The sequence below is a fragment of the Malaclemys terrapin genome, chromosome 7 (assembly GCF_027887155.1).
Source record: "Malaclemys terrapin pileata isolate rMalTer1 chromosome 7, rMalTer1.hap1, whole genome shotgun sequence".
Lineage (NCBI taxonomy): Eukaryota > Metazoa > Chordata > Testudines > Emydidae > Malaclemys > Malaclemys terrapin.
In genome coordinates, this window is record NC_071511.1 from 83,229,976 (window position 1) to 83,256,969 (window position 26,994).

A 26,994-nucleotide genomic window follows, 5' to 3' on the forward strand; every position below is an offset into this window, starting at 1 on the left:
CTAAGCACAGGGTGGCTGAGCTAGCTGGTTTCCCTGTACAAGCACAGATATAGGAGACATCTTTGTCTCTGCTGATCTGGGGTTACCCTTCCCTGAAGCTCCCAAAGATTCATGAGTTTTGGGGAGGCTTCACACTTTCTCTTCCATTTGGCCCCCCTCAAACTTCCCCCCATTTGAAGAGATGGTAGCAGAAAACTCCAGGGTATGATCTGGATCCAAGAAATTAAAAGAATAGTCAATATTTATGTCTATATCCTGCAGTAACTTAACTTTGTTGCTGTAAAGTTAGCTGGTCATCCAACAGACAAAACACCTTCAATCCACACATCCATTTTAGTGCTATCATTATATCCTATATATAAGTCAGGTTATGACAAGGAAGTAAATAATGCAAAATAAATAAATACAGTCCTAAAAATTTGCAACATTGCCCAAAAAATCAAAGTGTTTCATGTTAATTGTTGCTCATGTTAAAACTTAATAGGCCTGATTTTCCACTACCTCATTTAGTCACTAACACCAGTGCAAAACATTACCAAGTCGGAACTCTCCAATTATTTACATTAGTTTTACATCCACCGTGCATAGGTCTGAATGACTGCACAATGTGCAAGGCAATGGAGTATCAGGCCCAAAATATCTAATTTAGAAATACACACAGCTATATTTAAAATTCATTGGCATTCAGGTTTGGGAGATTATTTTTTAATACCATGAGTTCTTCATCCTGCAAGAAGTATATATACACAATACATTCTACAGTTTAATATGGACAGAAAAGCCTTCTGATTGTATACTAAAGAAGAACACAGGAAACCGATATAAAACACTGGACCACCTTATGCACATAATTGTTACTTATGCTAATACTGAATAAAGATAGTGCCTCACCCGCTCAAAAATTCTTCCACCTAAAATACTTATACAAAGTGTGATAACAGATCAGTATTACAAAGTCACATAATTGAACATTCAAATAATGGTGAACAGGCACAAGATACAAACAAGTTTTAACCATGGACAAAAAATACTGCACTGTCGAGCAGATGATTCCATGCTCTTATGTATCTTGGGTTCATACTTTATATTTCATAGTTTCTGAACTTCCTCAGAAGCTCTGAAGGGGCATCACCTGACCAGCGGAAACGCAAGTGCGAGCAATTTGCATCTAAAAATCCTATGAAAAAAGAAAAAAAGGGGAGAGGAAATTAATTATTAAAAGAAACATTTAAAACTGACGAGGCTAAAGTAGTTATAGTGTAGTTGTAGCCGTGTCAGTCCCAGAATATTAGAGGGAAAATGTGGGTAAGATAATATCTTTTAATTGGACTCTCTCACCAACAGAAGTTGGTCCAATAAAAGATATTACCTCACCCACTTAGGCTAAAGTATGTCTTGATTACTGTGACTAAAATATAAGTCAAATGTAGTTTAGCATGAAGTTTCAGTCCTTGATCGGGGGGAGGGGAAGGGGAGAGAGAGAGAGAACAAAGGTGTCATCTGAACAATAACTACAAACAAACTGAGCAAATATGGGCAATGAGTCTGTTCTGTTCATTCCCTCTGAAGCATCTAGCACTGGCCACTGTAAGAAGACAGAATACTGTGCTAGATGGACCAATGGTCTGAGCCAGTATAGCCATTCTTATGTTCTCAGCTATATGAAAATAACTTGTGTGTATCAATATATATGGAAAACAAAAAACATGAGCCCTTCGACACTCCACAAGCATGTTACAGAGGAAGTCTTTCAGATATGTTTAACAATCCAAGTAAGTTCTAAAACATAACTGATGTGAAAAGAAAGCCTCATAGAAATTTATTATAGCATAATACTCCTCGATGAAAGAAAGCCATGCAACTTATTTAAATCCATCTAATCAGAGCTTTTGTCAGAGACTACCTAATACAGGGGTTCTCAAACTGGGGGGTTGGGACCCCTCAGGGGGTTGCAAGGTTATTACATGGGGGGGTCGCAAGTTGTCAGCCTCCACCCCAACCCCGCTTTGCATCCAGCATTTATAATGGTGTTAAATATATAAAAAAGTTTTTAATTTATAAGGGGGGAGGTTGCACTCACAGGCTTGCTATTTGAAAGGGGTCACTAGTACAAAAGTTTGAGAATCACTAACCTAGTACATCAGAAAAAGACAAAACTGAAATTATTTCAAAAAAATAAAAAAAAAAACAAAATTTGGAAATCAAAACATCTTTGCACAGTAATATATTAGCTTATTAAAGTCCAACAGCAAAATGGCAATGCAGTCTTAATATGCCTTAAAATGGCAAATATTATAGTCTGCTAAACTTTTAAAGAGCATTATTTGTCTAATGTTAAAATGTAACTCCAGTTATACTTCATGTGTATAAAATTTTCTTATCATATTTGCTACATTCCAAAGATGTCTGGTTTTAAACAAGGGTTTAATCCCTCACAGCTCCACTCACTTCCTATTTGATCAGGCAGTACTTCGTTACATTATAATCACTTGCTGTTCTGTGATGGCCTAAACCCAGAATTATGAAACCACTGCAAGATCAAACAAAAAGAGAAGAGTCTGTATTGATCTAGCATGGAAGAGCCCCTCTAACAAAATAAACAAACTCTTTGAGACAAGGAATAGGTCATCTTCTGTGTTTTTATACAGAACCAAGCACAGTCAGTATTTTAATAACTAAAAGATGTATTAATTTTTGCAGTGGAGGAATTAATGGGACTCAGAATAAGTTCAGAGTTGCCTAGCTCCAATTTATGCCTTTAGGTTTTTTTTAAAAGTTTACAGACTGAGTTTTTTCTTTACACTAAGACCCCCCTGTATACTTCTTCAGAAGTGTAAAAGGTCCTTGTATTAGGTGTAAATGTCATTTATACCCACTTTAACACTCATGTACATTGCGAGAGCAGTGTAAAAGGGCCTTATTGTAAATGAGAAATAGTTAGCCCCTAAATGTTTAGAGCAGAAAATACCACAAAACTAGATTATTAATTTATATTGCACGTAGCACTGAGGAGCCTTAGTCATGGGCCAGGACCCCACTGCTCTGTACAAAACACACAAGATGTCCTTGCTCCAAAGAGTTTACAATCTAAGTATCTGACGAGAGACAACAGATAGATACAGACAGGGAAGAACAAGGAAACAATAAGACAATACTGATCAGCATGATAGGCAGTGATCTCAGAACACCAGCAGTCTAACTGCGGTCAAGTTTTTTTTTTTGTAGCCATGACAGAAAAAGAGAGTTTAAAGGAGGGTTTTGAAGGAGGACTGTGAAGCAGCTTGGCAGATATTTGCCGGAAGCTCCTTCCAAGCCAGAGGGGCAGCATGAGAGAAAGCACAAAAGGTGCTTGTTTGAAAATTTAACAAGTGGGCAGTGGAGGCTGAAATAATGGGCCACCTTGAGAGAGACATAACTTGAACTTGGTCTGGGATTTGTAATATTTTATAGACAGAAGAATACCGATATTTGCCTCTTTTGGATGAAAAAGTTGTTACACAGTTCTGTAATAAATTACATCAAAATCCAGGACATAAGTGGTATAAAACTGGGCCCTAACTGAGATAGCTGGTTAAATTAAGAGCTTGCAGCAATTGGAATCCTTAGTATTACAATTTGCACCTCTCAGGCCCTGATTTTCAAAATTGTATATATGCAGTTACTTGAATGTGAAGTCATCTTAGTTATGCTCTATGCATACAAGTGGCCAACTGCATGAGCGATCACATTAATTGTACTCTCAGTTCTGAAAATCACGTTCTCTGTCTAATATTCTTACAGGTGCACACCAAGTAATAAGACATATGCAAATGTACAGGAAAGTAAGGGAATGGGAATTACTGAAAAAATTATGTAGTCACCCATTTCTTATTCAGTTTATCCTATAAGGCCCAGTCCTGAACATCATACTAAAGCAAAACTCCCACTTAATTGGATGGGAGTTTTCCCATGAGTAAAAACTTCAGTATCAGGTAAAATGCCTGGACACTGAAATCTGTCACATCACTGGTTCCACTTACTTGGAGAGTCTGGACTCTTTGCTGATTGTGGTTTCTCATCAGAAGTCTCAGCAGCGTCTTGCTCCCTTCTCTTATCAGACAATCCTTCTTTATTGTTTTCAGTCTGTTGGGCCCAAGTGTCATTAGTTATGTCGTTGCTATGATTTAGCTCAGGTGCTTCCAGCATTGGCTCTTTTTTACTTCTGACAGCCCAGTGCATTGACTAAAAAAAATTAAAAACAACAAATGGACAAATCTAAGTTGTATATTAGAGTTTAAACATAACATAGGCTAATTTTCTACTTTAAAGGATTCAGTGTGCAGTTACACAGATTTATTCTTTTTAACTAACAGAAGTATGCTCTAGAACACGGATTCTCAACCTTTTTCTTTCGGAGGCCCCCACAACATGCTATAAAAACTCCACGGCCCACCTGTGCCACAATAACTGGTTTTCTGCATATAAAAGCCAGGGCCAGTGTTAGGGGGTAGCAAGCAGGACAATTGCTTGGGGCCCCATGCCACAGGGCCCCCCGCGAAGCTACGTTGCTCAGGCTTCAGCTTCAGTCCCAGGTGGCAGGGCTCAGGGCCCTGGGATTCAGACTCATGTGGTGGGGTTGCCTTAGAGGTTAAAAAACCCCAGCCTTAGGCTGTAACTGCCCTGCTTTAAGCAATTTGTCCTGAATTGTCTCAGTTGGGTCCTGCCAGAACCAGCATTGTTACAGTGATGGTCATCTAGATTCTATAGTTAAATTTGGATAGGGATAAAGGAGGACAAGTGGAGATGCAGCAAATAATTCTAAGGTATTAATATATTTTGGCCACCATCTGCTCAGTAAAATTTTCAAGAGCACCTATGAGATTTAGAATCTTAGTCCCATTTTCAAAAGTAACATAGGCATTTCAGAGCTTAGTCACTTTTGAAAATGGGACTTAGGCATTTCTGGAAGTGTTACTTCCATCTAACTCCCACTGTAGTCAATGGAAATACTCCTACTGACTTTAACTGGAATTGAATCAAGCTTGGAGGGACTTATCCTCCAATCCTTATATACTTATGTATGGTGCTTTATAGGAAAATGGTCTCGGACATTTTTTCACAACATTTGTTTGCAGGACAATTTGTTTGCTCACCTCTAGTAGGACCCAATCGTGCATGGTACTATATATTTTCAATTCACATTCATGTTAATTAAATTGAGGGTGATCATGATATTGCACGACTGGGACCTAGTAGATGTATGCAAAAAAAAAATATCCCACCAGCAAAATTAGTGGAAAAATCCTGAGAATGTCTGTCTGCAAAGCACCAAGCATATCAATAGCTTTATATACATATATACATTCAAACATACATAATTTTCAAAAAGTGTAGGTTTTCCTCAACTTACAAGGAAAACTTAAAGACAGTCTTTCATGGATACAGTTTTCTTTCCAGAGGTAAGGGCAGAGGCGGGGGGTCTACATAAGACCTTTCAAGGAAAATGGTGATATTTTGCTCTTCTGCTTCGTTAAAAAAAGAGAAAACGCAGATGAAATCCTAGACCCACTGAAGTCAATGATAAAATTTCCTCCTCTTGGTGGATCTAAATCCTGGTTTTCTTCTGGCCCTTTCAGACACTCCACCAAATCTCTGATGGATGAATAATGTAACTTGTGTTGTTTCCTGAGCCAACTGGTCTTCCTAGGATGGAGCTGAATTACAACTCCTGACAATCTGTGTGGCAATATGGAGCTTTGAGAGCTTAAAAGCTCTTAGGAGTTGTAGTTAGCTGACCAGGAATTTTGTTCTTTAAGAGTTAATCTATTGCTGTTATCTATTCCATACTTGAAGCAATATTCCCCTGCTTTGACATAACTATTAGGGAAATTATCGTGTAGAGAAGGAGAGTGGTGGTTTAATTTATTTTTATAATGAGATTTTAACATTGTGTATTCAGAGGAACTCTCTCCTTTATTTCTCTGAGAAAAAGATTTCCAAAAAGTATTCATTAGAAAACTGCCATGTCTAGATCACTATCAAAAATACAAAGCACAAGAAGTGTCAGAAATCACCTCTGGATGATGCTGCTGATGTGGTTTTCAGACAAGAGGATACAGATTCACAGGGAGGCCTGCAGTGATTTTTTTAAGTGTCATCTCACACATCCAAACTAAATGTTCAAATAAATAAAATTTGAGGTAGCAATGCACCTGAAATGTTTTTATGTTCATATATCACTGTTGTTGTTGTTAAAATAGTACCAATCTAAGTACCAATGGAAAATAATTCTCTCTCCTTTTCTAAAACTATGGACTGTTGATGGTATCATAAGGGTCAGAAATGAAAACAGTGGTCACTTGGCAGCTGTATAATATATAAGATTTCAGGCCAAAGAGGCGCCCCAAAGGATTTAAAATGTATCTCTGATTCTATGGTATGTAGAGGAGCAGAAAGGCAAGTAAACAGGCAGGAAGAGAACAACATTTCTTCTGATCTGTGAGTGATACCCACTTGGACTGATCCAATATCAGAGTCAAGTTGAAACAAACAGTCTATTTAATAAAGCTCTCCATATGCTGGATTTAGAATTTTGGTCCATTTGTAAAGATGGGAATACACTACTAGCTTACTTTGTTTTTGATTCTACCTCATCATGTTACTCTGTTGCCATTAAATATTTCTCCTTGTTTGACCTAAAAAGGCTGGTAACAGTTGGCATATGTCAACTATTTTAATGTCTTTCACTTAAAACCAAGAAGATGTTGAGGAGGTTGATAGGACCACTATATAATTTGTGGAAAGAAACCTTTCAAGGACCAATGAATTTGTTACATTAAGTAAATGCAGCACAAGACTGGAGGATAACTTAGAATGGGTGCCCTTAAAAACATGACATTTACCTCCTTATCATAATTTGTACTGCTTATTTTAGATCTTGCAGTAATAGAGAGTCTACTGCTGAAATGTTTTAATATTTCTGCATCTCAACTTATCTGTATCTTCCAAATAATGTATTCTTTACAATCCTTTCAAGGGATAGATGCTATATCACGCCCTGAATGTTGCACATTTTTTAATACTTTGCACTTGATAACTGTAAGACATCTTCTGACATTTCATCATTATCATGTTCCTATTACGTTTAGGGCAGTGACGAAGCTCCTCCACTCCTGTCTGTTTCTGGCAAGTCTTTCAATGGTTCCCAGCTGTGCCCCAGGTTTTTCAGCTCGGCTTTCACAGCTCTTTGCCATGTTGTTTTCGGGTGGCCTTGTTTTTGCTTGCCTTCAGGTGTCCATCTTATTGCTACTCTGGCGATGGAATCAGTTTTCATCCGAAGCACATGACCCATCCATCTCTAATGCCTCCTGGCAATGATGGTGCTCAGATCCTCTTGGCTGCACTGTGTCAATAGATCTTGGTTTGAGATAGTCAAAAGATATGGAGGATTTTTCTGAGTCAGGTTGTATGGAATGAAGACAGTTTGGACGTGTCATACTTTCTCATTCCCAAGCATTCTGCACTATAAAGTAGTGTTGAAAGTACGTAACTCTGATAAATCTTGAGTTTGGTTTAGGTGCTGTATTTTGAGGATTTCCAGATTGTATTTAAGCTCCTGAAGGTGTTCCTGGCTTTATTGATTTTGTTCCGGATGTCCTGGCTTGTTCCACCATCCTGGCTGATGGTGCTGCCCAGTATGTAAATGTTTCTACATTGTTGAGAACATAATCCTCTATCCATACTGGTGATGGTGAGGCAATACTAAAGGTCATGATATCTGTTTTATTGCGGTTGATTTTCAGTCCAATTTGCTGGTTGAATGCGTTGAGTCGAGTTGTTTTTTCTTGTAGATGGTGTTGGTTATGTGATAGGAGAACGACATCATCTGCGAAGTCCAGATCTTCAAGGGATGAGAAGAGTGTCCCTTTAATGCCTCTTGGCATGTCTTCTGTACACCACAGTCAATGGTAATGTTGAAAAGGATTGCAGACATGACACACCCCTCATGTACTCCTGTTTTGACTTCAAAACTCAGCTCACTGTGATCAGCACTGCATGTAAAGTTGAAACAGAAGCTTTTGATGACGTTGATTATTCAAATACAATGGAAAAAGAAATTAAAGAGGGCCACTAAATTGAATTTAATAATGCTAATGTGTCAATTTAGCAAACTGAAGACCTCTCTAGGATGATTCTCTGCTGCTTTTGCTGTCATTATTTTCACTTGTGCAGTTAAGTATAAAATGATACCATTCTCATTAGGTAGTCTTTACATCTGTTTTGCAGAGGTGTAAATAATGACATAAAGTGCAAGACAGTGCAGAAACTGGCCAAATGTGTCCATAGAAGAGATAAAGCATAGAGAGTCCAAGCTTCCTAACCCTACCCATTCCCTTCCACAAAGTTCCTTCAACTACCTCTAGGACTGAGGGTTCTACAGCAACTCTCTGATGAAGCAGTTCTGGCAAATAAGTAAGCAAACCATTCTTTGAAGAGCACCGATAGTCCTATTGTGGATCAAGCAGGACTGGAGGTCTGGTAAGCCCTGGCAGCAATTAGAGGTAGTACTACCCAAAATAAATATACTATTAGAAAAAAGCTATAGAGAAGAAATTATTAGATCCAAGGAGCTCTAGGCTCCAACTGTAAGAAACTGGCCTTCTCCAACTACTGATTCATTATTTAACAACTCTGACACAGAAAGAGGCTTATGGCCCAACTAAATCTACCCATTATTCATCTACTTGTGGTAATAAAATGCCATTGGTTATGTACTGTAATTTTTGGTAAAAACAATGCTATTCCTGCTCCGGCTGGCACTGCTCAAACACTTTGCAGTTGAACCCCTATTGCAGTAGTGCTATAAATCTGCCACCTGGACTGCTACAGATCACTCGCCAGTTCCTCGGGAATGAAAATCAACATAGCTCCATTTACATCAGTCTTACAGATTGCAGTCCTGATTCTCTGTTGACTTACTCCTTCTGTAGTCATTAACAACATCACCACTGCAGTAGCCCAGAGACACACCCCCATGAACTGAGGGGGGAAAAACAGAGCAGCTAGTCTGGTCCATGTCAACACAGAAGTGGTAACAAACAAGGAAGAAGAGAAAATGGGCCAAATTTATGCCACTCCTGTTGCAGGTGAGACTCTTAGTGGCTCTGATGACACAGATAGTATCGATGCTGAGAAGCAATAATAATACCCAACACAGAACTAACTGATGCATATCGCAGCATCTGAAACTGAAAGACGGAAGCCTTTATTGTGAGTCATTTTATCATTTGCTATGTCATTGCATTAGCTTTATAACATCTTCACTCACTGCATCCCCAGCAACCTTGGTTTCTCCTCATTTTTGGATATGAAAGTGGAAGGTAACAGTGTTTGCCTTCAGGAAATTAAAGCTTCTCAATAACCGTATTAGTCATCAGTGCCACTTTCTACTATTATTGAACATGTAGCTATCATCATATTCTGAGAACAAAATGAGCAAACAGGAAACAATTGTGCTCACCCTTCAATTTTACTGAGACTGGAATTTTTAATGACATTATTTGCATTCAGCTTTAATCAGTTCATCAGATGACATTTTTTAACTATTAACTTGCCATTTATATCTAACAAGCTTTGGGACTATCAGCATGTTCCCAGTTCCATATAAGTTTTTTCATTTGTGCCAAGACTACAGAGCTACAATGTGAATGGCATTAATGGTATTTTATTTTGCATAACACAAAAATAACTCCACAGTTGTATTGCAAGTATTGGCCAAAGAATTATCTGATACAATAATCATAATTTATATAATCATAAATAAGATTTCCTTGGCAGCTGCTAATCACAGGGTGGCTGAGCTAGCTGGTTTCCCTGTACAAACACAGATATAGGAGACATATTTGTCTCTGTTGATCTGGGGTTACCCTTCCCTGAAGCTCCCAAAGATTCATGAGTTTTGGGGAGGCTTCACACTTTCTCTTCCATTTGCCCCCCCTCAAACTTCCTCCCATTTGAAGAGATGGTAGCAGAAAACTCCAGGGTATGATCTGGATCCAAGAAATTAAAAGAATAGTCAATATTTATGTCTATATCCTACAGTAACTTAACTTTGTTGCTGTAAAGTTAGCTGGTCATCCAACAGACAAAACACCTTCAATCCACACATCCATTTTAGTGCTATCATTATATCCTATATATAGGTCAAGTTATGACAAGGAAGTAAATAATGCAAAATAAATAAATACAGTCTTAAAAATTTGCAACATTGCCCAAAGAATCAAAGTGTTTCATGTTAATTGTTGCTCATGTTAAAACTTAATGGGCCTGATTTTCCATTATCTCATTTAGTCACTAACACCAGTGTAAAACATTACCAAGTCGGAACTCTCCAATTATTTACACTAGTTTTACATCCACCGTGCATAGGTCTGAATGACTGCACAATGTGCAAGGCAATGGAGTATCAGGCCCAAAATATCTAATTTAGAAATACACACAGCTATATTTAAAATTCATTGGCATTCAGGTTTGGGAGATTATTTTTTAATACCGTGAGTTCTTCATCCTGCAAGAAGTATATCCGCACAATACATTCTATATGTTTAGCGACAGGTATAGCTACATAGATTCATAGATTCTAGGACTGGAAGGGACCTCGAGAGGTCATCGAGTCCAGTCCCCTGCCCACATGGCAGGACCAAATACTGTCTAGACAGTCCCTGATAGACATTTATCTAACCTACTCTTAAATATCTCCACAGATGGAGATTCCACAACCTCCCTAGGCAATTTAACCACCCTGACAGTTAGGAACTTTTTCCTAATGTCCAACCTAGACCTCCCTTGCTGCAGTTTAAGCCCATTGCTTCTTGTTCTATCCTTAGAGGCTAAGGTGAAGAAGTTTTCTACCTCCTCCTTATGACACCCTTTTAGATACCTGAAAACTGCTATCATGTCCCCTCTCAGTCTTCTCTTTTCCAAACTAAACAAATCCAATTCTTTCAGCCTTCCTTCATAGGTCATGTTCTCAAGACCTTTAATTATTCTTGTTGCTCTTCTTTGGACGCTTTCCAATTTCTCCACATCTTTCTTGAAATGCGGTGCCCAGAACTGGACACAATACTCCAGTTGAGGCCTAACCAGAGCAGAGTAGAGCGGAAGAATGACTTCTCGTGTCTTGCTCACAACACACCTGTTAATACATCCCAGAATCATGTTTCCTTTTTTTGCAACAGCATCACACTGTTGACTCATATTTAGCTTGTGGTCCACTATAACCCCTAGATCCCTTTCTGCTGTACTCCTTCCTAAACAGTCTCTTCCCATTCTGTATGTGTGAAACTGATTTTTTCTTCCTAAGTGGAGCACTTTGCATTTGTCTTTGTTAAACTTCATCCTGTTTAACTCAGACCATTTCTCCAATTTGTCCAGATCATTAGCCTGAAATAAAGTTTGTGGAAAAAACATATAAGGTGCCTGAACAGAACAAATTAATACCTCTGATATCTGGCAGTCACATCAAAGACAAAATATCAAAACTTCTGAATAGTTTGGTTTGCTCAGACATAATAGCACCTTCCAGATTATTTATCGTCATAGAGTATTTCTTCTCAAAATGAATTGTAGTACTCAGTGTTCAGGGCAGTGGTGACATCAACAGAATTAATACACAGCAATGACTCACTCATTTTCACAAGCATCAATAAAAAATATAAATCAACAGCAGTTGATATAGACTAGAAAATAAACAAAAATCTGTTCTGAAAAGTAAAGAAATGACCAGAAAGGATCATTTGTTTATGAACTAGAAAGATATTAATTTAAATATCATTTGTCATTATTATTTATTAGGTTAGAATCTATCAATTGTTAGGAAAAACAACTGGTTATACTAGAGATATGCAGGTATTTCCAGGTTTCAGAGTAGCAGCCGTGTTAGTCTGTATCCGCAAAAAGAAGAACAGGAGTACTTGTGGCACCTTAGAGACTAACAAATTTATTAGAGCATAAGCTTTCGTGGACTACAGCCCACTTCTTCGGATGCATGTCAGGTATTTCCAGTTTGTCATATTAAATCCTCGCAGCCAACAGGAAAAAAACCATAACAACTTCAGATACTACGGTATTACATTTTTTGTTGGTATGCTGGTTACTCCAAAAATCTATTCAATATTCTCATTAAAGAAATTACTGAAGATTTATTTTCCTAGGGTGAAATCCTGGCCCCAATGAAGTCAATGACAGTATGCCATTGACTTTAATGAGGCCAGGATTTCACCCCCAGTAATCATTCTGAAAACTAACTTAAAATATACGACGAGTCTTTTATCATAGTACATTTCTTTGGTTAACCAAGATCATATAGCCACTTCCAACCCCAAATACATTATTTTTAAATGACTGAAGTGTTTTGAAATGTTGAGAAAGTTGCTATGGGACTGACAGAAATACAAGATAAAACCTACCGGTATATTGTCCCTGAGAACAAAAAACAGCTATGAGAGTTTCATCACATATGTGTTCAGAAATGTCTATATCATCTGACTGCCTTCCACTTTGTGGCATTTGTTTTTTTAATGAATTCTGGGGTATTTTTCTACACTATTGTTACATATTGCTATGAAGCAATTTTGGGGGAGTACTTTTGGTCACATAGCAGCACTGTTTCTAATTAGTGTCCTTTCCTCCATCAGATCAACACTGGGAAACTGATTAAAAAACAATAGAACGCTGTTATAATGAACATTCCTTAATCTCTGACCCATCCAGTTTTGCCCATGGGAGAATTTCCTTTCCCATAGACCTACCTAATCTCCTAATGCTAATGTATACCCAGGAAATTTAGGTAAACAAAAACCAACCGTTTTTATGGAGTTGCTCAGAGCCTCCCACTGCTGGAATGGAATGGTAATTTTGCTTCGTCGCCAGTAATCATAACAAGCTCGACTTTCTTCGTTAGTAAGAATCTCTTTAGCCTGCTGCAGCTTCTGAAAATTCTCCACTAAAACACAAACCAAAGGATGTTACATCAAATACTTATTTTTAAATAAATTAATTTCCTTGTGGAACAGGAATGACCAATAAATAGCTATATAACAGCAACACAGGCTGGGGCAGAAAAAGAGGAAAAAAAAAGAGTGATGAAGAGCTGTGGCAGTTCTGCTCACTGCTTTGAGGAAGGCTTAGCTGACTCAACAGCTAACACCTTTAGTGGACAATTGATGCCCTCTTTCAGATGAACAATTCAATGCAAATGTGGAGCCTTTTTGTCTCTTGGTTTAGAAGCTTTATAAACTTGAGGGCTATCAACATTATGTGGTATTCAAAGCAAAACACATGATATGTCGCCCTGTTTAAACACCAACATTGCAATAGCATGACAGCATTTCACAAGGAACATAGCATGATCCGAAGCAGCAAGGAAGTTAGAGCAGAACACAGCACCAAGGGACAGTAAGAAAGAAGCATAATGACATTATGTGAGCAGCAAGCAGAAAAGTCTTAACATAGCATAGTACAGGTTAGCTAACGGCATTGCTTAACCTCACATCTTTTGTGTATGTAATAAGATATTAACTTACATTCCAGATTGTGTGAATAAGATCTCTTATTTCTCTTGAAGGAGCAAAAATTCTTTATAAAATAGTTGTTAAGGATGCAGCTGTGTGTTACTATTTGTGTAAAGGTTACAAAGATTTACATTTTATCTATGAGTCATCCTTATTAGAGTGGCTTATTATTATTATTTATTTATTCCGGTTTATAGTAGAGACTTCTTTTGAAATATGCTGAACTCAAGCACTAACCAAAGCTGATAAGCATAAATCAAACAACACACAGGATTTTTTTTCTTATTTCTGTTTCTTTTTTCCAGTGTGACCAGTTTTGGGGGTATAAAAAGCAGTCTAGTTTGATAGTTATTTTTTAATATGCTGGTACTGAAATGAATCAATGAGTCAATGTTTACTGTACTGTGAAAATGTAAGACATTTAGTAGACTGTTCAAGTAAATGAAGCATAAACTGTTTGCTCTTAATACACAAGACTGCTCCACTATTTGGGTCTTAGGCTCCCCTTTTTTTTTTTAAATGATTTATTTTTACTTCAATTTAACACTAAAAATTCCAAGCAATGGACCAGATTTGGGTCTCACTTATGCCTCTGCCTCCTCACTGAAGTCAATGGGGTAGCCTCCGTTTATTTACGGAAGAATTTGGTCCTCTTATCCAGTTGCTCTTTCAAGTATGTTTAAATATATTTTGGAAAGTAGGATTTAAGATCATTTTGTAAAAGGTGGACTCTTCAACAAATTTTGGAGGGATCCCTCTCAGGCTCTCTCAGAATGAAGAATCACACCCCATTTTATTTTTTATTCTCCCATCAATCTACTAGGCCTCAACTCACATTTCAGAAAGCCAAGAAGAGCTCAGTGCAACTTAATACCACTCTCAAGACATCTGAAGGTGTCAGTAGACAGTGAGTACTCTTTCATCCTCTTGAGTGTAGTGCCTCTACTATTCTGGGAGAAGGGTGCAAGCAAGAATCCCAAACTGTGTGGTTGCTACCACTATGTTTGTCAGTGTGCCTCCAATTAAACTGAGAGAAAATCTGAATAGGCATTTTTGTGCATTAACCAAAATGGAACATTTTATTTAGTTATTCTGCAATAATGCTTTCAAAGGGCTTTAAGAACTCAGCAATCTATAGCTGAGAATATTTTAAACTGGGAGAAGAGGTCCTGCTTCTGCTCCCTGTAGTCATATGGGCTGGGATTTTCAAAGGGGCCTAAAGGAGTTGGAATTTCAAAAAGATTTGGATGTCTAATTTCCTTAAATCACTTTGAAAATCCCAGTCATCATGTAGTTCCTCACTCTAAGAATAGTCCCAATATGCGTAGCAGGAGGCAGAATCAGCTTCAAAGTTTTTGGGTGGAGTATCAGAAATGTGCATCTCAGAGCACTGTCTTGTTATAACTGGTTTAATACAAACATGTCCAATATTAAATGTTGCACTCTGTCATCAAATTAATCTTTGTTTTGGGAGTTTTCCATGTACTATAATTTCCATGATCTGGGCCTATGATGTTTGTATACATAGATGCACTAATTTGGTGTCCAACAACACATTTGGCAATACGTGGAAACTTAATGAAGAGTAGGGAATGATCGCCTTCAATATACTGTTTATCTTATTTTTTTTCTGTGCATTTTGTATAGACATAAAGAAGGCCAGAGCAGGCATTCAAAATGTTTGTGGTCATTGATGACAGTGACCCTGTTGGTTATGGATAGATAAACCTGTCTCAGAGTATCCGGTTTTTCCTCAAGGCACTGTTATGGGGGCAAGGTTACGATTATTTGCGTGACTGACAGCATTTCCACAATTTCTAATGTTTGTTGTTGGTCTGTGGAGAGCTGGCCTGTCACATGGTGCTGGGTCCTCCTTATTTCCAGCTGCTAACTTACATTAAAAGAAGCTAAAATACATTAAATATTTTCCTAATGTTACTTTTCATATGAGCAATTATTGTAGTTAACCCAAATATGTCATTTGATTCCCAGTGGGAGAGGAGATAGTCCATGCAATCATGCATGGGAGGGTATGTGGTCCACAAGACAATCTCTGGTTTTAAATGTGCATCATCCTATAACATTTTTTTGACAACTCCTGGACTAGATAATCAAACAAGTGTCTTCCTGTTCTAATATCCATGATTGTGTAAGCGTTACAGCAAAATATTAAGGCTTGATATTTAAGAGAGAACATTCCATATATGTAAAAATTATAGAATATTAAAATGGGAATCAATATTTACTGATGGCTTTTAGGCTGCATTCAATGCCTTAATTATAATTTAAGGCAATAGATTGTTTTTAAATAGGAAAGACTACATACCAGCTTTAGGGTTTCCAGGATGTTTGTCAGGGTGACACTCAAGGGCTTTAACCTTAAACTCTGCAAGAATTTGTTCAACCTAAATAGAATATCAACATTTAAAATACATAAATACATACACACACACACAAAGGTTTTTGGGATTGGGCTTTTGGACGGGGGAAGACTCGGGGAGGGGTGGTGTTTTGCTCCCTTGATTTTACAAGACCCTGTATAATCAAAATATATAACAAGAACCATCTGACAGCTGTGTCACTAATTTAATTTTGTTCTCTGTACTCCCGTCTTTACCCTTTTCTTCATGAACATGCATTTTTCCATAGATGTACGCTTTGGTTTTAAGAAAACTGTAAGTAAAGGTTCACACTTACATACAGATTGTTGGAACTAGGTACTCAGCAGAGAGACTAGTTACCAATACATCTCTAAAAACTATTTATATGCAGGGATTTTAAATGACAAGGTTTACAGTAACATTACTTTTTGAAAATGTAATCTCATTTCTTTTCAGACCTAAATATAACATGAATTATTAATATATAAATAAGATAATAAAAATAAGCTAAGGAAAAATATTAAGATATATAGAGAGAGTAATAGATTTTACCAAGTAAGGAGTCTGGGACTCCCCTAAACTGAAACAACACTTCCTGATGTAGGAGGCTATAGATTTGACCATCCCTCTCTCTCTCAAACCTGCAGATTCAGGAGATGCAAGGGGCTTCTTTATGGAAGCATTTGCTGCACTGCCCTGTCATGCCTCTGCCCCTTTCAGTTCCTCCACTCCCTTGAGGATTGATGCTGCAAGGGGCTGAATACGCTGGCCCTGATCCAGCAAAGTACATAATCAACTTTAACTACATGAGCAATTCCACTGAAATGAATGGAACTACTCATGCTCAAGTGCTTTGCAAAATTGGAATCAGAGGACTCAGCATCTTTCAGGATCAAGGCCCAAGCTGGGATCTGCAGGAGTAGGCTTGCCACTGAACATGCATGGAAGAGAAAGCACGGGAGCCTATGTTGCTATAAATATTTAAACCATATTTTCAATATGTTTTCATTAGATGACCATTTTATTATACAAATATTTTAAATGTTGAAAATATTGCCGTTTTAAAAATACAACAAAATATGTTTTTTCTATAGGCATGTAATAGTGGTACTTAAAAGAGTCACAATCTCACATATACAATTCCTACTCACAGGGCAACAGTAAACAAAGAGTATTGGTTGCGTCTCTGAATAAATAATGTGTAACAGATTACTTTTCAGAACCAGTAAGCAGTTATTACAACACATTATTTTTCACTTCAAAGTAACTTTAAAAAAGGCTTACAGTATGTGCTTGAAGTATGCATCTCTTCCCAAGACTATAAAACAGAATTATTGAATTAACCTTTTTCATCTGTTAATAAAAGCTGAAATAAAGCTAAAATAAAAAAATTAGTACTGCCACCTGCTGGGATGTCTTAAAACTCCTCTCCGAAAATGCTTAAACTTGTTATCAATAATAGATTAAGAATTCTATATTTTTCTAACTATATTTACATATGTATTTGGGCGCACATCAAAGACTTTTGTCTATATTAGTGATAAAATATTGGTAGAGTATTAAATTACATTTGCAGAACAAAGCATTTAACTCATATATAATATTAACAATTATAGCAGAAATGTTAGAAAGCAAAAAGCCTAACACCCAGTACTACTTCAATTGACACAGAAGCTAGTTTTAAAATTTTAGCATGTTCCTGAATTTGCATAATTAGAAAATGTAATTTAGGACAATTTTAGTAAGTAGAGGAACTCTTGTTTTAGTTACAGTCATCCAACAGCTTTTGAGATAGATTTTATCCGAAGATATGAGATGACATGTAACGGCTACCAAAGTGACTCTAGAAAACTAGCATTTGAACATCGGTATTTTGGGGTAGGAAAGGAGGGGCTAGGGTGGGGTTTGTTTGAAACACATTTTTTTCTCCCAAGCAATGGCTATATTTTTCCAAAAGTGATACACCTCTACCCCGATATAATGCGACCCGATATAACATGAATTCGGATATAACGCGGTAAAGCAGCACTCCCGGGGGGGAAGGGGAGCTACGCGCTCCGGTGGATCAAAGCAAGTTTGATATAACGCAGTTTCACCTATAACGTGGTAAGATTTTTTGGCTCCCGAGGACAGCATTATATTGGGGTAGAGGTGTATATTATTATCTTAGAAACTGAATATCATTACTAATTATTGACAAAGTGGAGAACATTTTTACATTTCTTATATTAGTTGCACTGACAATACTTATCTGCTGCCACCTTTTAAGTACATCAATATATTGTATAACAGCCTACAAATAATATTTTACAAGTGTTTCAAAGTGCATTCTGACATCACACATGGAACTAACTTAATAAACAAAATTATTTACATTAAAAATAAGCTATTCAAGATGTTACAATACAGCTTTGTATTACAGAGTATCTTTACTATGAACTATATTCTAAAAGCTTCATTGTGTCAAAGAAATCAATTACTGAGATTAATAGAGGAAGAGAAATTCAAAGATATTATGTAGGTAAGAGAGCAGTTACATGTCGCGTTTCAAATAATCATACATTCACAGATAAACATTAACTTCAAACTCCCCTTAAAAGCATACAAAGCCAAAACAAGCTAACATTAACATGGCAAAGAAAACAGAATTACTCTTTTACCGTGGATAGTTCATCACATCCTAGCAAGATGTAATAATCTTCCATATCATCCAGATTGCAGTTCAAAATTGCATCCATTTGGACTAGCCAAACAGCTTTTTTCCCCAACAGCTGATGCGCACCAAGAGGAAAGTATAAACTGTCAATAGAAAGCTTATAGGATTGTCTAAATGTAGCCCAGGGAAAACTGCTTTTTGCAGTCTGGTTTAGGGCTCCCTACAGCGCTTTTTAATACACTGAGATGTCATCCGAGATTCCTGAATTCTGTTTGTCATTGGTTCTTTACAGGAGGACTGTAACATTGCACAAGCCTGGTGTCTGCAATGCTCTCTGGGATTTGTAGTTTTCAAGGTAATTTAAGACTCTTCAGACTGAAAAGCATTCAGGATATCAAATAAAATCTCACTATCATTTTAGGCCTGGATCATGCTATGACTTATGCATAGGCTTAATTTTAAGCAGTAGTCGTCCTACTGATTTCAGTGAGACTATGTACATGCTTAAGTGTCTTGCTGGACTGGGCCCTAAATCTACTAAAACAAATTTTTCTTCTGCTATAAATTGTAATTTTTGCCTCAATTTTAGGAAGGGAAAAACATGCATCAAGTATGGAAGAGCAAGGGAATTACTTTAAATTACGATCACAGGATTGCTAACTTTCTCAGAATGAAATCTGAGACCCACTGAAGTCATTAAGAGTTTTGCCACTGACTTCTGTAGAGCCAGGATTTCATCTTGATCTTTCTAGGAGCTCCCAGGCTAGGAAAATTAATTAATTACCATCACATTTACTGTTTTAGGCTTTTTTGTGTCAATTCCGTATTCCATAATGTTAAGACTATTTGAAGACAATATAAAGTACTCACTCTTTGATTATGGTGACTGTTGGGACTTTCAGATTTCTCAAGAGTAATAAAGAGATTCTTGGTGGAGATCTTTAAACCTCTAATTGAGAATCCCTTGCAAGTTGTGTTTCTTGGGAATTACATGCATATACTTTTCTTTTAACCCATTTTACTGTCAAGTGTTATTAAATTATTCAGGTTTAAAATATGCTTAATGATTAAGGCCTCCATCTGACAAAGACTCATCATAGATGTGTGCTCAACTTTATACATGTAATAAGGCCCATTGATTTCATATGTAAAATTAAGCATGTCATAGAATCATAGAATATTAGGGTTGGAAGAGCCCTCAGGAGGTCATCTAGTCCAACCCCTTGCTCAAAGCAGGACCAACCCCAACTAAATCATCCAAGCTGGGCCTTAAAAACCTCTAAAGACAGAGATTCCACCACCTCCCTAGGTAACCTATTCCACTGCTTCATCACCCTCCCAGTGAAATAGTTTTTCCTAATATCCAACCTAGACCTCCCCCACTGCAACTTGAGACTATTGCTCCTTGTTCTGTCATCTGCCACCACTGAGAACAGCCTAGCTCCATTCTCTTTGGAACCCCCCTTCAGGTAGCTGAAGGCTGCTATCAAATCACCCCTCAGTCTTATTTTCTGCAGACTAAATAAGCCCAGTTCCCTCAGCCTCGCCTCATAAATCATGTGCTCCAGCCCCCTAATCATTTTCGTTGCCCTCCACTGGACTCTCTATATTTGCATGAGTCTTTGCAGGATTGGATGAACTAAGCAGCTCATTTTTCTTTTTTTTTTTTTGTTTTTGTTTCATTTATCCCTTTTTGTAGCCCAAGATGTTTAATGGCATTAAATATTGCTGATAGCTTTTAAAACACACAATTTCTGTGAAATAAATTAATGTAGTCACTATTTTATGTACTTTGTTTTTGCATATGGTTACTTAGTAGGCTTAGCAGCCCATGCTAGAAATGTAAATATAAATGTTTAGGTAGAGGATGGCAAAGGATCCAGAGGCAGATTTAGTGTTGTTTATGAAACCTTAACTATGATTTCTACCCTTGCAAATGGTATTTTATAACTACAGAAGTAAAACTGTCATACTATAAATTAACAGATGTTCTTCCACAACCATAACTGACTAAAGGTGGTTTTATTGTTAGAGTTTCCTTAGTTTTTTATTGTATATTCATAAAGTTTATTAGGATAGGGAATTGTAGATTTAGTATAGAGAGAAGGAAATATTAATTCAATTACAAGACAACATTAATTTAATGAATCAGTACTGAAAACATTTTAGTGTGTTAAAATCACAAATATAGCTCCTCAGGAGAAGTCTGAAAACTCTATCTGCTCTGTTGGGTTTTTTTGTTTTTTTTAAATAGTTGGAAGAAATCAACAAAGTTCTGAAAAATTGCTTTCCAGTTCCCAACTGAAGGATGTAGATCAGGGATTCTCAACCTTTTTATTTCTGAGGCTCCCCAACATGCTATAACTCCCCACCTGGGCCACAACAACTGTTTTTCTGAATATAAAAACCAGGGCCGGCATTAAGGGGTAGTAAGCAGGGCAATTGCCCAGGGCCCCATGCCACAGTGGGCCCTGCATAGCTAAGCTGCTCAGGCTTCAGCTTCAGGCCTGGGTGGCAGGGCTCGGGGAGGTGGAGCTTTGGCTTTCTGTCCTGACCCCAGTGAGTCTAATGCTGGCCCTGCTTGGCGGACCCCCTGAAACCTGCTCACGGCCCACCAGGGGCCTTAGACCCCTGGTTGAGAACCGCTGATGTAGAGAACCAAACAATAATAATAAAGAAAAGGCTCTCTTGGTGAAAATCTTTATGAAATTTTTAAATATGGAATACTGCACACATTAGTAATTGTTTAGGACTAAACTGCAATCTGTGAGGGGCAATGCATAGGTGCAGTAGCTCCCGGGAACAATCTTGCCTCAAAAAAGGCACCCTCTCTCACACTCTCTCTCAAGTTTCTACTGTGAAGAGTAATTTACAGCATCTCTTTGTTAACCTGTAGCATACTTCCCATCATCATACCAACCAATAACATTTTCAAATTAATTTAAAGGAGAGTTGTGGTAGTACTCAATTTGATAATAAAGCCTAAAGAGAGGCTGATTAAGGGCTGCAGAGAGCCATGTAAGGTGGGGGGCTATAGATTTGGCCCCTACACCTGACCCTCCTCCCATCTCAGGCACTCCCTCCCCTTGTCGTGTGATCATCCCACTGGCCCATAAGCCCCTACACCCATCCCCTTCAAATCTGAGTGAGTTGCAACTAGGTGCACAGGTCACAGCGCCACTCAAGTTTGGCTTGGCCAAAAGTACACAATAGCTTTATGCTGGGGATAACATTTTGAAGTTGGGAGTTTTGGGTTGTAAACAGCAATCTCCCTGACATAATGGGAGACTTGATCAATATGCCATCCCGTGACCAGTCAGTTCTGCTGCCCAACATATTGGGGTCAGGAGACAGCTATGGCTCTACTTACTCCTGCCTGACTCACTTCTACCTTAGAAGTGTATGGGGGTGGCGGGAGAATCCTTACCCTCACCCTCTCCCCTGTATGGTACATTAGAGATAGGTATAGTCTACCCCTTTAGGATAGTTCAGCATAACATATTAACACACATACATATAGGCCAGGGGAGAACTACAGCCCGTGAGCCGTTTTAAGCCAGCCCGCAAGCCGCACCTCGCTCCCGCTCCGGCCCTCTGGCCCCAATCCGGCGCTCTGGCCGGGGCGCTGGGTCGGGGCCGGACCACATGGCTTGGCCCCACTCCAATGCTCCAGCCAGAGTGCTGGGTTGGGGGCTGCACCACGCAGTTCCCGGAAGCTGCATCATAACCTTGCTCCAGCTCCTACATGCTCCAATGGGAGCTGCAGGGGCAGTGCCTGCGGACAGAGCACCATTCAGAGCTTCCTGGCCTGGCCTCTGCGAAGAAGGCGGAGTGGGGGACATGACACCGCTTCCAGGAGCCACTTGAGGTAAGCGCCGCTCGGAGCCTGTACCCCCTGAACCTTTCCCCATGCCCCAACCCCCTGCCCCAGCCCTAATCCCCCTCCCACTCTCCAAACCCCACGATCCCAGCCCGGAGAACCCTCCTACACCCCAAACCTCGCATCTCCAGCCCCACGCCAGAGCCCGCACCCCCAGCTGGAACCTGCACTGATTCCCATGCTCCTGCCCCAGCCTTGATCCCCCTCCCACCCTCTGAACCCCTCAGTCCCAGCCCAGAGCACCCTCCTACACCCCAAACTCCTCATCCCCAGCTCCACCCCAGAGCCCACATCCCAATCCCAATTTTGTGAGCATTCATGGCCTGCCATACAATTTCTATTCCCGATGTGACCCTCGGGAGAAAAAGTTTGCCCACCCTTGATATAGGTGGAAAATTCTGCCACTCTTACTCAAGATAAGTAGTCCCAGATTTCAGTAGGTCTATTCCTGGAGTAAGGTACTACTCAACATAAGTAAAGATGGCAGAATCTGTCCCAGGGATAATAAATACAAAGGATATGAAAGAGAAAAATATTGTTAAGATGTATTGAAAGTGAAATAACACAGACCAGGAAATGGCAGGATCTAAATGAATCAGTTACAAAAGGTTACCTACAAATCTGTTTACATGATTTACACTGTTTACACTTCTAAGTAAGTGTACATAGTTAGCACAGATGACGAAGTCTCATATTTGTAATTCTGTACTAGCCAATTACAAACAGAATATTATCTCCAATACTGTTTACACAGTATTACTTATATGTGAATCAACAGGGTCCAATCCTGGTTCCAGTGAATGCAATGGAAGTTTTGCCATGATTTGGCCCTTCATGCACAAACAAGAAAATCTAGTATGTGTAATTCTGTACTTTGTAGTTTCCAAATAGTTTATTTCCATTAATTTACCAAATAAGACTGGTGCACTGAGCTCAGGAAATACTGAACTTCAGTGGCTATTTTTCTTAAAGAAGGATCAGAGGAGGAGGAGGAGGACTGGAATCCTTAACTATGGATATATTTAAAACAAAAATAACCCCCAAAAAAACAAACAAACAAAACACAAAAACAAAACAAGGCACAAGAAGTGTGATATGAAAGAATTTTTAATTTCATGCACTGTACTTGCTAGTTTTAATTTTGTATTGCATTTGTTTACATATTTTCTCTGTGTTTTGGTTGTCCTCCTATGGCAGAGAACTTCCAGTAACTGTATGAAGTTTGATCACTTCCATTGATTTCAGACAGAAGTGTTGTGTTTACAAAATATAGCCCTGATTCAGGAAAGGATATCTATTCAGGATAGTATTTAAGCACATGCTTCAAGTTAGTGATGTACTGAATAGGGATGGATTTCAGTACATTCTTTCCTGAATCAGAACCAATGACTTCTGCAGGACTACTCACACACAAATACTTAACTTTACACATACGGACTGTGACCTAAATTTGGATTTAGGAACCTAATTTTTTGCACCCATTTTTTTTAAATGTAGCCTTAGAACCTAAGTGTCCTTGAATATGTCAGACACTTGTTCCACTTGAACACTAACGTCTTGTCTTACACGCAAATATGCACCAAAATAACTGCTCTAATTTTAATTCTTTTTAAATATACGAGGCAAGCCCTGTATAGCTATTTCACCCCTTATTATTTCAACTTAATTGAAATATGACTCTAAAACAAAACAGTACTCTCTTAATCCAAAATAAGAGTGTCCACACACAAGCATGCAGCAAAATAAAAAGGTATGAATTAAAATAGATTTATTTATTTCAGTACATGTAACAAGTCCTTAGTCAAGGGAATGTAAAATTTTGGAAAGGACCCATTTCTCAGTTTTCTGAAAAATGACAGGGAAAAAAAATCTTTAGAGCATGAGAAACCCTTTTTCTTTCTAAGACAACTCAAATAACCACTGGAATTTTACCTAAGTTACACACAAAAAGGTCACTTTTCAGACTAAGAAGGAACAGGAGAAATTTTGGCTAAAAGTTTATTTTTTTTAAACTGCTCTTTAACAACACCTGAAAACAAAAGGACAGATTCTAGGTGCCCAACCCAGGAGTTGCAATTGTCTTATTTAATAAAATTTAATGTTTAAATTGACAGAGATATTCTGTTAATAGCTTATGATATTAGGCAGGAATATATGTCCATGCGTGTGTACATATTTTAAACAAACTATTTCTGTTTACAATCACAAAGATTATTATATCAACCTTCACCCCCCAGATTTAGCTGTTTACATGAAGACTACTGTGGGCCAATACCAGAATGGAGGGAGCCAGGCTGCTGAAAAAATGCAATGCTGCGTTTTTAAGAATTCAGAGTTAATTTTTCAAAAGCAAACACTATTTGCATCGTATCAGTCTTCAGCTCATTTCAAAAACAGCTAAACAAACTGGAAGATGACGTCAAGCCATTGATTTGGTCACCATTTGCTGACTCCTCTGTACAGGTTTTGTTTTTACATAGATTCTTATTTGTATTTTCCTCTTGAAAATGTTAAATACTTTAATTTCAGAATATATATAATACAACATTTTAAAGTAACAAATCAACAGCAGTAGAGATTTTTTTCTAGGTGCCCTTCGCAGTGGTATCTCTCTTGTGCCCAAGCACTGTGCAACAATTAAAGATAGCACTGATTGTGTTTTAAATTACAATATTCTCACAGCCGCTGTTCTATTTCAACTGTGATTATCTAAACTCCAGTTGTCCAAATTTTATAAGTGTGCTCCAAACTCAAAATTTTGTTTTTCCAAAATTCTGATTATCTGAATTTCAGATATTCTGAACACAGGGCACCTGTCTATGGAAATATATAAACAAAAATACACATGCACAATGCAATTTAAATCTATGCATGCTTACCCTTATGTCTAAGAACTGAAGAGGCTTTCACCTGTAGAGACAAGAACGAAGTTAACAGACACAATATCGTGTACATAATGTCCACACAAATATACAGTGTAAAGTATGTTATAATTTAATTTATAAATATTTGCATTGCAGAAGAACATAGAGATTCCAGTAAGGGATCGGGTCTCGAGTATGCTAGGGTCTGTATGCACATCTTGAAAAAAAAAGGTCCTGGTCCAAAAAGCCTTCAAACTAAGGCTCTGATTCAGAGAAGTGTTTCTATTCAGGAAGGGCACTTAAGCACAGGTTTAACTTAAACACATGCTTAAAATCCCACTGTAGTGAAGCTAACCATAAGTGTAACCATAAGTGCTTTCCTGTATCAAAAGCACATGCTACAGTGCTGTCCTGAATTGGTGCTAAGCAAGATGGAAAAATTATTTTGCTACTGACCATACAATGGTAGTTCACAACTTAGTACCAGGAGTGATCCTCCTATGTACAGCTATCAAAAAAAAAAAGAAAAAAAAGAAAAAAGACATCAGATCATGAAAACTCAAAACACCAGCTTCTATAACCAATGTAAGGTAGCAACCAAGTAGTTCACGTATTTTTCCATAATGGCAGGAACCAGGGTAAAGTGGCACATATCATCAGAGCAAATCCCTACTCTTACAAAATAAATTATGAGCTCTTCAATGCACGACGTCTCCATTGTTAAGTTCTGGTCTGAAAAATTCACAGAGAAAACTGCAGGGAACTCAGTTTATATATCCTATTGATGCAGGTCTGAGACATCAGATATTTGAAGATCTAATATTTTAGACCACTAAGCATCTCCTCACGCAGAAACAAAGATCCACTAATATTCTAAGTAACTTTTCTCTCATTTTCTTCTTATATCAGCTTCCCTCTCTCTCAATCAGAATATGTCAATTAGTAGTACCACCTCCAAGATTGGGCTGCATTATGCTAGGCACCATACCAACATAGTAAGAAACAGTTCCTGCCCTGAGGAACTCAATCTAAATAGACAAGGCAGACAAAGGGTGGCCAGGGAGACTAACAGAGAGGTGAAATAGTTTGCCCAAGGTCACAGAGCAGGTTAGTGGCAAAGCTGGGAATAGAATCCAGGTATCTTGAACCCCAGTCCAGTGTCTTAGTTTCTGGCCTACAATTATTAGCATCAGAATCTTAATGGGACCCAACAGGTGGATAATGTAGTATGAACAACTTAGGATCATGAACATAGACATTCTGGTTGCTAACTTGCCCTTGTTAGAAAAAGTGGGCTTGTAAAACTAGTAAAAAGCAAACAAGAAGTAGATGTAAAAATGTCATTTCCTGTTGTTCCCCATAGACTGCTTTGAATTCAGATAGCAGTATTTTGCACAGAATCCAATAAGTACGATAAAGGAAGTGGGTTTAGTTAGGACAGTACAGCTATTTAATAACATTCATGCCCCTAGGTGATATGGGAGTAAAATTGAAGTAAATCTGTTGTCTATGTTGCTGTCAGCATTTATTATTTGTATTATCACAGCGTTTAGGACCCCTAGTCAAGGACCAAGTCCCCACTGTGTTAGGCATTGTACAAACTGCCCCTGGGGGAATTCTGCATCAAAATATTTAAAATTCTGTATACAATATTTTAAAATTC

General features: G+C 38.1%; 1 protein-coding gene across 3 annotated transcripts; it reads right to left on the reverse strand.

Moving 5' to 3' along the window:
* Positions 1-683: 683 nt before the first annotated feature.
* Positions 684-18,912, reverse strand: DNAJC12 (DnaJ heat shock protein family (Hsp40) member C12). Of its 3 annotated transcripts, XM_054035221.1 has the most exons (7): positions 18,592-18,912; positions 17,216-17,249; positions 15,877-15,955; positions 12,843-12,982; positions 9,906-10,028; positions 4,020-4,221; positions 684-1,177 (listed from the first exon to the last, which is right to left on the reverse strand). In XM_054035221.1, the coding sequence occupies exons 1-7, from the start codon at positions 18,603-18,605 to the stop codon at positions 1,083-1,085; spliced, it is 687 nt and encodes a 228-aa protein (XP_053891196.1). In that variant the 5' UTR covers positions 18,606-18,912; the 3' UTR covers positions 684-1,082. The 3 variants fall into 3 exon arrangements, with proteins under 3 accessions (XP_053891196.1, XP_053891195.1, XP_053891197.1); XM_054035220.1 differs by lacking the exon at positions 17,216-17,249 and having other exon boundaries at positions 18,592-18,909; XM_054035222.1 differs by lacking the exons at positions 9,906-10,028; positions 17,216-17,249 and having other exon boundaries at positions 18,592-18,885.
* Positions 18,913-26,994: the final 8,082 nt, after the last annotated feature.